Here is a 10,882-nt window from a genome sequence, read left to right on the forward strand (position 1 = left end):
GAAGCCCTCCCAAGGGGCAGAGGCTGTTTCCTGTTTCTCCCGTAACTCCCCCTCCCCTCCTCCTTGTGGTGACCTCCTTGGTCCCTCCTGGGGGACTTGGTGCTGCTGTTGTGACCGTGGCCGTGGGGGATGGACAGGCTTGGCCCAGCAGAGCTTGGGAAGAGAGACTGGGCTGAGAGGGCAAAGTTGAAAGCTGGTTCCAGGAGGCTCCCATTCTGCGGTACCCAGGGGCTGAGCCCCTGCTGCATCAGGACCTGCACTCAGCATCCAGCATGGGATGCCCAGTGTGCAGGCCTAGAACTCAAGGCTTTGATTACGTGACTAGTCCCACAAACAGGGCCCTACTGCATGGACATCTAGACTCACCAGCCCCCCCCATCCTCTCTCCTTCCTCCCCTTTCCAGGGGATGTAGCCCAGGCTGTCCTCCTCCAATCTCAGCCTGTCGAGGGCTGGGGTGACGAGAGTTGCGTTACCAAGCCGGCTTTGACTTTGTGCCCTTCTTTCCCTGTCCTTGCGGGATTCCCAGGACAAAACCCCAGAGACACTGACTTTCTTATCTCCCAGTGGCAGTGCTGGAGATGAAGCCTAGAGCCCGGTGAATGAAAGCCAGGCTAGAGCTCTTCCACTGAGCTGCGTCCCCAACCTCCTCATCCTCTTCCTCTTTTTTTTTTTTTTTTTGACAGGGTTTCTCTGTAGCTTTTGGAGGCTGTCCTGGAGCTCACTCTGTAGACCAGGCTGGCCTCGAACTCACAGAGATCCGCCTGCCTCTGCCTCCCGAGTGCTGGGATTAAAGGCGTGCGCCACCAACGCCCGGCTTTCTCTGCATTTTTAATAAGACAGACCTATCCCCTGCTCCATGTTCTGGCTTCCCGCTTAGCCGCTGAGCAATCTTTGCTCCCAACACACAGAGCGATCCAGGGTCAGCTAGGGCCAGCACGGGGGAGCTCTTTCTGATGAAGATACCCTTATCTAGAACTTCTGAGGAGGGGGAGAGAGAGGTGAAGGCAGGTCTCTCCGGGGCGGAAAAGAACAGACCAGACACAGGAAGAATGGACCTGTTTAATGACACAGCTGGGTCTGGTTACAAACATCAGAAACTACAAAAAAAGACAGGCGGTCACAGGAAGGCTGCGTGAGAACAGACAGGAAGGAATGCAGGCACGGTAGCCACGGCAGCAAGACATCCTCCAGGACAGTAATGTGACCAGGGGGACCCTCGGGGTCCCCAGCAGTGTTATCCTAGGAGACTAGGTGGGGAGGATGGCCTGGTGGCCTGGAGTAGGCCAGGAGGGAGAGGCCCTGGGTGTCCACTGAGGATGGCATCCCCGTTCCTGCGGCCCGGCTGAAGTGAGCCGGTGATGTGGACATTCCTGGGTCCTTCACTCAGACTGCCCCCACCCATACACACACACACACACACTGGCTGCCACCCCACTGGGGTCTTCTGAGCTCTTGGTGTGCCCTGGTCCATGTCCTTTTTTAGGGCAAGTCAGTCAGCCAGACCCTTGGGAAGGGGAGAGGAGTCAGATATTATTTTGTTCTGTTTGAGACAGGGTCTCCCTGTGTAGCTCAGGCTAGCCTGAAGCTCACCATCATCGAGACCAGGTAGAGGCCACCTGACCTCAAATTTGCAATGATTCCACACCCTGGGGCCTCCCAAGCTCTGGGATTGCAGGTTCCTGCCACTACACCTGGCAAACCAGATTTTTTCTGTTTTCCTTTTTCTTTCTTTCTCTCTATTTTTTCCAGAGGGGCAGGAGTGCAGAGCACTTAGTTATAGGGACAAGCCGAGTCACCCCAACTCTGCTGCCTGGCCCCATCCTCTGGTGCTGTTGCAGGATTTCTCCCTGGCTTCCCGAGAGCCCCCCAGGAGCAAGCGTGCCCAGGACTCCTCCTGGCCTCCCACAGCCGGGCGGGTCTGAGGCTTCTGGGCCTGCAGGTACACGCGATAGATAAGTATGTATATATTTATATATATTTATATAGAGATCGTATATAGAATATATCTGTATATATGGTAGACGTGTGTGCGTGATACTCTAGGGATGTGACGTGAACCCGCATGCTGGTGGGCAGAATGAGGCAGGCCTAGTTCCTTTCCCAAGTGACTCACGGGCTTGTCCTGGCTTCCCTTGCTAGGCCCCTCTCTAACAGTAAGTAGAAAAGCTAAGACATGGGCACCCCCTACTGAGAGGCAGAGGGGTCCCCCCCTGCCAGGTTCAGCATCAAGGTAGCCAGCCCCACCCTTCCCAGCAGCCTGGGGGGGCCAGGGCCGTGAGGAAAGCCTCCTTTCGGGGAGTTGAGTCGGGATTCCTCCAGCTTCCTTGGCACCCAGGAATGGAAGGTCAAGGAGTGTCTTCAGAATTCAGCCTTCTGCCCAAAGTGCTGCCAGGGACGGGGGAGCCGGGAGGAGTCCTATGGCCCCGAAGAGGGTGGTGTGGTCGAGGGACTGTGGATGAGACAGGGGATAAAGGTGACAGGTTACAGGGGTGGGTGGGGGAAGGCCGGATGGGACACCTGGGGGCCCGGGGGAGGGGGCTGGGAGACATGAGGTGGGGCGCTTCCCTCTGAGACCCAACACAGTCTCGCAATCCCTCATTACCTCCAACCTCCTGTGCTACCTGGAGCTGGCCTAGGAGAGGAGATGCCTGGGCCTGCCCTTTGTAGGAGCAGGGGGGTGTGGCCAGCGTCTGGTCTGCTGAGAACTGAAACATTCTACAAATACCACACGGATGGGCGGATGGACGGGTGGACGGACTGAGGGACTCGAACTTGTGTCTCTTTGTTTGGAAATCGGATATGCTGCTTGTCCAAGCAGAGGGCTCCCTGGCTTCCATGCACTGTCTCTGTCCACCAAACTCCTTTGAGCTCACTGGCCGGGCACATCCCCCTGCCCCAGCGCCCCTCCACCCACACAGAGTCGCACGCCCTGAAGCAGAGACAGTTCAATAAACAGTGGTGTCTGGCTCAGTGTGTTTCCCTGATAAGAGAAGTTGGACAGGGCCCTTCTAGAAGTCAGCCCTAAAACTCCACCCTACCCCGTGAGGCAAGGGAGGTCCTGGCAATAGGCTGTGTCCTGCAGGACCCCAAGACCCCAGGAGACCAGAGATGGGGATGGCGGCTCTCAAGAGGTGAGGGGAGCCACAGGACAGCTGGGGAAGCCCAGGATGGGTGCTGAGGCCCGGGTGAGGTAGTCCTGGCTTGCCTGGCCCCTGCATCATCTGCCTCCATTCAGCCTGCTAGGACCACAGAGGGGGCAGGGTGATGCTTGGGGTTTGGCTAGCACTAAGCCCCTGGGGTCCAGCTGGGGCAGGAGCGGGAGGGCTCCAGCCATGTGTTTCTGATTCACTGGGGCTCCGCTGGCCAGCTCTCCCCACGGTCCCTCTAGGCCCTGTCAAAAAGCTCTTTTCTCCAAAAGCAGGAAGTCTTGTGTCATGGCTGTAAACAAACTCATCAGGGGCTGCAGAGCCTGCCTGGGGAGGAGGGGCGGGGGGGGGGGGGGAGGTGACCCCTCTGCTGTCTCCCCTCCCACAGTGTCCTCCTTGGTCCCTCTCGGTGGCAGCTGGAGGGAACCCCAGTTTTTCAACCCGGCCACTGCCCTCCCCTGGCAGGTAAAACTCTTCTTGCCTCTCGTTTACTCCAGGGTTTGGGCCAGGCCAGGTCCAGCTGTGCACATCTGGAGCTGACCTGGCTGCAACTAGCATTCCCTGAGACCTCTGTTCTGCTCTCCTGGGGAGCTGCTGATGGTGGGGCGGGGCGGGGCGGGGCACTGGTTGGTCAGTGGCAGGAAGGGGCGACAGGCCTGGCCTCTCCCTGCCCTTAGGGACCTTCTCTACAGAGCTGGGTGGGGAGGCCCCTGAACAGGGAGTGGTGGGGGGGGACTTGGAAGAGCCTGAGGAGATGGTGCCTTTTCCATGGGAAATCGCCGGGAATGTTTCTCTACAACACGTGTCCCAAGCCGCTGGCTGACCCCTGGTTCCTGTTCCCGCCTCCGCTCTCCTCCTTCCTCCCTCAGCCCTGCCTCTGCCCTTTCATTCAGCTCCCAGAGTCAGCTGCCTCCCGGGGGTCTGGGGGGGGTCTGAGTGTTCCCAGCCGCCACATCGCCACGACGGAAGGCCGGCCCTCGCCATGCTCCCAGCCAGCAGGAGTCTCTGAGTCCAGAGCCACCCTGTTGGAGCCTAGAAAGTGGGTGCTGTCCTCTGCTCAGACTGGAAGTAAACACATCCCCTAGTTTTGTCCATGTGAGTGACACCCACGTAGGTCCCCGTGGGCCTGGGCATGTGCGTGTGTCCTCGTGACCACCCCGGCTCCAGCTCTGTCAGGGCAGAGAGTGAGTGTATGGAAGCTCTCACTGGCCAGCATGAGGTGTGAGATGAGGAACAGGATTGGTACCAGGGAGGAAGGGGCTGGCCCACGCTGCTCTGAGTCTGAGGAGCCGACGCCCCACCAGGAGACAGTCACAGCCTTGGGTGACCTGAGCCATCCCTGCTCCAGGCACGGAGAAGCACTGCCCAGACAGATCTACTTGGAGTTCTCAGCTCTGTGCAGCCAAGAGCAGGGAACGGACAGAGACAGAGCCGGGCCTGAAGTCAGAAGGGCGCCGTCATGCGGGCCCTTTGAGTTGTGCTATCGTTTGAGTGTATCGGACTCCTGCGTCTGCATGCCTGAAGGCTCCCTGCCCCAGCAGTCAGTCCCTGGTCCCAGGAGAAATGGGATGCCTAGGGGACAGGAGAGGACACAGCAGGGAGGCTGCCCAGCCCACCCTCACCCCCTCCTCACGTGGCAGTGTTGGGGACCTGCTGTACCCAGCCCACTTCCTTGTAGGCGGCGGTCACATGGCTGTAGATGAGACCACGCAGCTTGGCCCAGGCTTTCTGCGTCTCAGGAGGGAAGTCATTGGCAAACTCCTCGGCGATCACCTCCAGAATGACCCCAGAGAGAATCTGGGGGCAGAGGAGGGAAGGAGGAGTAAACGCCTGGGCACCCTGACCCCCCGCAGCCCCCAGGATCCCTGATAGCCTGGATTGGCCTGAGTATGGTTACTGAAGACCATGCTGTCAAGAGAGCAGCCTTTCTCTCCTGCTGCTCTCTGGTATTCAGGGAGTCCTCTGGGAGCCACAGGCTGTAGGGAGCTATGGCCCGGTGGCTTGGGGCGGTGTTGGGGGGGGGCTCTGGACCGGGAGCAATCGGAAGGACATACCTTGAAGTACACAGGCTCCACCTTGTGCTTGAGGGCGTGGGCTTTGCCGACCAGGGCGAGCACAGAGGACACCTTGTCTGGGTCATGCAGGTTCTCCACGACGGTGTTGAGGGCCCCCATGACCCGGCAGGCGTGTTTCCGCAGCTGGGGACTCCTCTCCATCTCCAAGGGGTCCTCCATGTGCCTAAACTGGCTGAAGTACTGCTTGGCTGATGGGAAGTTCACGAAGAACCTGGCAGGAGGAAGGGGTGAGTGAGCGCTGAGGCAGGGGGCTGCCTCCGAGTCCCTCTGGAGTGGCCAAGATGGAGGTGGGGTTGGAAAAGCACACATGCTCCCATACCAGGAACTAGGTATGGTTTTCTCTCTCACACAGAGCTGTCCTTCAGTCACGGCTCTCCCTCTGGCCAGGCCCTGCAGGGACCAACTGCAGGGACCTGTTTAGGCTGGCAGCCTCGTGTGCCTGGCCACCGTCTGCCTCGCTTCTTGAGCACTGTCTGAACCTACACCCCACTGAGGCCTGCTCTGGTCACAGAGAGAGAGAGAGAGAGAGAGAGAGAGAGAGATTCTGGAATCGTGGGACAATTGTTTTAGGTTGGTTTCTGCTTTTGCTTTTTCCATACAGGGTTTCTCTGTGTAGCCTTTGCTGTCCTGGAACTCGCTCTGTAGACCAGGCTGGCCTCATCAAACTGAAAGAGATCCGCCTGCCTCTGCCTCCCGAGTGCTGGGATTAAAGGCGTGTGTGTGCTACCACTGGCCAGCAAGTGTTTTGGTTTTTAACTGGAGACTGGTTATGTTGCCCAGGACAATGCTGAACTCCTGGGCTCTGCCTCAGCAAACCCCCCCCAAGCATGGCCACCGTGCTCCCCCTCATTTCTCCCTTCTGTTTCTTTGAGGTCTTGCCAAGCACACCCCCCAACCCCCCTCCCCCGTTTGGCCTGGATCTGTGTAGGTCAGGCTGGCTTTGAAACTCACACATTCCTACTGCTCCTGCCTCCCGAGTGCTGGGGCTACAGGCATGCACTACCATGCCCCCCAACACCCAGCGTCTTATTTAAGTTTTCTCTCAGTGCTGGGGATTGAATCCTGAGGCCTGCAACCTCCTAGGCAAGCACCCATAGTTTATCTTCTCTATAGCTCGGATGCCTTATCCGCAAAATGGGCATCTGCACCCCCACACCATGAGGGCTGTGACTAGAAAGGGAAAGGGCTTGCCCCCCCACCCCCACCCCCCCATCAGCAAGGTGTTCACAGAATGGGGGGGCTCAGTGAAGGTGGCATCCTTAGTGAGAGCCCTCCTAGTGAACGAAGTGAGGCCTGGCCCGGGGCGACCTATCCGTGCTCACTCAGCCAATGAAGAGTGGACAGAGACAGACTTCTCTCCCAGCTCAGCCTCTTCCTCCTGGATGCCCCGCAGCAAATACTGACTGGGCCATCCAACTTAAACAGCTGATTTTGCCTCCATGGCAGGGTTTGTGATTATCTGTGAGGCCTTGAACTCATGGACATCCTCTGTCTCTGCCTCTCAAATGATGGGGTTGGAGACACGGACCACCTCACCCCCAGGAAATCCCCCCTTGGACTTCCCCAGCACCGGCCATTTCCTGCTCTGGTTCATCCGATTTGTTTAATCCCCCCAGCCTTCCTTGGTTACATCATTCCCACACGCAAAGCGTCCATCGCCGCCCCCCCCCCAGCTTGACACCCAAGACTTCTTACGAACTGTCCCCACCCACTCCTCCAGGGCTGTGTCTCCACTGCCTCTGCCCAGAGTCCTCTGTCTCGCTCCGACAGCTGCACTGACCGTTGGCCAGCCTTCACACACACACACACACACACACCCGTGTCAGACCCGCCCCTCTCTGGCCACCCAGTGTGGCCTTCCCACCACAGCCATTGGTGCCACCTACTAGTTTTCCCTGCCACCTTCCAGTCTGTTGGACCAAACCCCACACCGCGAGCAGAGGCGGGGCCTCACCAATGCTCTGACCCATTACCCCCACCTACGCTCCCCCCTCCCCCCGCTGGGACTTCATCTAATGGTTCTTCGGAAGAAAGTGTGTAGAGTGTTCTGGCCTGCGTGTCCCTGGGTGTTGTCACCCTCTGGCTGTCCCTCTGAGGCATCAGAGGAGGCTCGCAGCTCTTGTGGCTCAGGCCCGAGAGTCTGATGTGAGGGAGATAGACACGGAACATCTGGCTGGCCTGGCCTTCCCGGGGCTGCTTTTGGCGGGAAGGTTCTGACTGGGTGGCCGGGGCACCACCGTCCATGTGGAGAAGGAGAGAAACCTGCAGGGGTGCTGAGTGTGACTTCGGACAAGCACTTTATGACACCCCTCCCTCCTCATCTGTCTGTCTGAGGAAAGCTTCGAAGTTGGTTTCTTCAGAGGTGCATGGGGCGTGGGCCTGGGAACACATAGGACTTCTCTGGAAGCTTTGTGATGAGGGACACAGGGGGGAGAGACACCTCGGTGGCCCCAGGGGGACAAGCCAGTTGGTCGAATCTCTCATTGCATGACCCTGGCAACCGAGTTTGGCTCCCAGAATGTGTTAAAAACAAAAACAAAAACCAAAGGCAGGGTGCCACACACACGGGCAAGCCCAGCACTCCTCAGCAGTGAGGCAGGGTCCCGAGGGACACGGTGGCAGAAACAAGAGAGACACTCCCTCGACAAGGTGGAAGGAGAGAACTGGCTCTGGACGGTTGTCCTCTGGTTCCCACATGCCCGTCATGACGTATGAACGCGCACGCACCCTACACAAGATGATGTGCACGCATCTCGGGCTTTTTGGTTTTCACATTTGCCAAAAAAAAAAAAAAATCAATGACGGGGGTGTGGTACGCTGCCATTCGCAAGGCATCTCTTACAGTGTTTAGTAGCCACAGCCTAGAAGCTATTGCTTCCTCTCCCCAAGGAGGGCGCCCAGGGGACACACGCATTGAGCATTTACTATCTCGGGCATTGCTTTACTCCCCATCTTATGGACGGGGAACCGGCTGGTCCCCAAGGCTGCCAAGGAGGAAGCAACAGAATGGACCAGACTTCAACGCCGCCCGCTGGTCAGGGACCGGTCCTGAGGGCACAGGTGAGTCTCTCGCCTCAGCAGCCGCGCTGTGTGTGGCCCTGAGGGAGGGCCTTCTCAGGGAGCAGGGGCCTTGAGTTCGGCTGTCATCCTGGCTTGCCCTCCAGCCTGTGTTTCCTCCCACCCCTCCCTGGCTGGCTTGAGCTGCCAGGGAGAAGCCTCAGCAGCCAGTCTTGGGGAATTTCTCAGCTCCCAGAGGCATCTGGGCTTCCAAGAGCCTGAAATAGGCTTGTCTGCGTGTGAGGGGGAAGGTGTCAGCGTTACAACCGGGAGGGAGGGTGGTGTTCCCTTCTCAGGCACCTCCCTGACAGGGACTGGAAGTGTGGGGTCTACTCGGACCCTAAGGCACCTAGCTCCTCCTCTTTTACACCTGTGCATCTTCCAGGAACTCCTGCTGGTGGCCAGCCTCCTCCTTGGCCCCCTTGGCCTGCAGGCAGGGTGGGCAGTGGGGACAGGAAGGAGGGAGGGGTGGTCAGCACACCTGGTCCAATGGATGACCGCGTTGGACTTGTCAAAGCGTGGGTTTGTGACCAGGATCACAGACGGGTCCTGTGAAGGAGCTATGAGAAGCTAAGGGTCGTGGCCTTGCCCCTCTCCCTGGCCAGGCCTAGGGCCAGTGAGTCAGTGGCGCCCGGAGCTACAGGGAGTGGCTTACACAGTGCTGGCCCGGGGTTGTCAGGCTGGCTTCGATCAATACAGGCATGGAGTTAGGTGAAGTGTGGTTTTGGCAAGCCAGGCCTGATTGCGGTCTCTGGCCTTCTGGGGTTCACTGTGGGCCTTTGAGCAGAGTCTATCAGTAAACACCTCCCCAGCCAGGCCTGGCCCCGGGGTGTCAGGGGAAGAAAGGGGTCCCAGGATACAGAATTGAGTCCTCCTCTTAGACTCTGTCCTTCTGTCCCCCTTCTCCCATTCCTGGGGGACAAACTCACTGACAAATAATGAGGCCTTGCACAGGACGTCTCCAGGTCCTCTGGGCCTTGCCTCGTTCCCTTTTGGTGGCCCTAGGGGCGTAGCACAGGCTGAGAGAAGCCCCTGGCGCATCTGAGGCGCCGCTCCCCACTGTGTGCTTGTGGGCGGGTGCCCATGCTGCCGATCTGTCTGCGGGGTCCCAGTGGCCCTTCCTCGCTTCCTGCCACCCAGGGCGGTGTTCCCGGGGGCGTGAGAACTCTGAAACAGCCGCCCCTTCCTCTTCCTCGGGAGCCCTCCCCCAACTCCTCTAGAACACTTCTGCTCTTTTCCTCCCTAATGCTACTTCTGAGTTGGAATCCAGGCAGTGGTGGCGGGGAGCTGGGCAGGTCCCAGGCTTGCAGGAGGCAGAGGCAGAAGGGGGGGAGAAGAGCCAGAGAAGGGGCCGGGACTGGAAAGCAGCCCCGTCCAACCACCCCAGGAGTCACCCTGTCCTTACAAACGGCTCGAATTGACAGTCTCGCCCCCCCACCCCAGTCAAGAACGTCGGGGCTTGGGGTGACCGTGGTGTCTCTGCTGTGTGCACCCCTGGGTCCAGCATGTGTGGGAAGTCTATAGATGTGATTCGGCGGTGGAGTCAGTGTCTAGCCTGTGTGGCTGCACGCTAAAGTGTAAATACAGCATCACTTAGGGTGGGGGGTCCTCAGAGATACTGGAGACAGACGCCGCTACCTGGTAGAGGGTCCAGAGTGGAGCTCTGTCTCCTGAAAACTGCTCCCCCCCCAAAAAAAAAACCTAGCAAACTCCACCAGGGTTGCATCCCGGGAGCTTACTGGGTTCACTTACCTGTCCCACCTGCAGCTGGCTCTCAGCCTCACTTTTGGGGCCCAAGAGGGGCAGCGGGGCAGCGGGACCTCTTGGCCCCTAGCCCTTGCTTTCTGCTGGGCCGAGCTGGACAGGGCGTTCTGTTTCCTCTTTAAGCCCTTTCCTGGCTGAACCTCAGTTTCTCTGCCTGTCTCTAAAATGGGGAGCCCCTACCGTTCCCTTTGAGGGTCTGGTCAGATGCCCGAGCCGTACATTTTAGTTGGGTCACTAGGGTCACTCACAAGGAAGACCGACCGGGATGGGTGAGTTCCGAAGCCAGGGGGACCAAGTGCCCTCCCGCGTCTAGCTCCTCGCGAGCCCCAAGCCCCCAGCTGGGGAGGAATCAGCTAAGGTTTCCATCTCCCCAAGGCGCCCCCATCACCATGACCCGTCCCCAATCGCTGGCGAGGTGGCTCCGGAGCTCAGCTCGCGGCGGGCCGAGCCCGCCGCTGCGCCGCAGCCGTTGTCACCCTCCCTGTCCTGGGCCCCGCCAAGCCGGGAGCGACACCTACCTCACCAGGATGGCCACCCCCACGTCCTCGCAGTTGACATACAGCCGGGCCCACGTAGCCTGCACCGCCTTCCTCTCCGCCTCGGACAGCTCCTCGCTCCGCTCCCTGCGCTCTCTCTCCATGTCGCCTGGCACTTTCTCCATGAGCAGCAGCTCCGAGCCCAGCGCGGCTTCGCTAGGCGGCGGGAGCGGGGAGCAAGAGCCGAGGCCGGTGCGTGCGAGGCGGGCTGGCGGGAGGGCGCGGAGTAGAGCGCCGGAGGCAGGGAGGGAGGGAGGGAAGGAGGGAGCGAGCGTGTGTGTCTGTGCGCGTCGTGTGTGTGTG

At 59.4% G+C, this 10,882-nt stretch overlaps 1 protein-coding gene across 1 annotated transcript; it reads right to left on the bottom strand.

Annotated features, from left to right (window-relative positions):
• Positions 1-1,042: 1,042 nt before the first annotated feature.
• On the bottom strand, positions 1,043-10,852 carry Cygb (cytoglobin). The gene is made up of 4 exons (XM_005069879.4): positions 10,562-10,852; positions 5,202-5,433; positions 4,781-4,944; positions 1,043-2,450 (listed from the first exon to the last, which is right to left on the bottom strand). The coding sequence occupies exons 1-4, from the start codon at positions 10,702-10,704 to the stop codon at positions 2,417-2,419; spliced, it is 573 nt and encodes a 190-aa protein (XP_005069936.1). The 5' UTR covers positions 10,705-10,852; the 3' UTR covers positions 1,043-2,416.
• Positions 10,853-10,882: the final 30 nt, after the last annotated feature.

Source organism: Mesocricetus auratus, unplaced genomic scaffold, assembly GCF_017639785.1.
Source record: "Mesocricetus auratus isolate SY011 unplaced genomic scaffold, BCM_Maur_2.0 Super-Scaffold_100007, whole genome shotgun sequence".
Taxonomy (NCBI): domain Eukaryota; kingdom Metazoa; phylum Chordata; class Mammalia; order Rodentia; family Cricetidae; genus Mesocricetus; species Mesocricetus auratus.

Coding starts and splice junctions, on each gene's coding strand:
- Cygb (XM_005069879.4), bottom strand. CDS start 10,704: ATGGAGAAAGTGCCAGGCGACATGGAGAGAGAGCGCAGGGAGCGGAGC. Junction 5,434..10,561: donor GGGGTGGCCATCCTGGTGAG/GTAGGTGTCGCT, acceptor TCCTCCTGCCAG/GTTCTTCGTGAACTTCCCAT. Junction 2,451..4,780: donor CAGGTCCCCAACACTGCCAC/GTGAGGAGGGGG, acceptor TCTCATCCACAG/TCCCTCGACCACACCACCCT.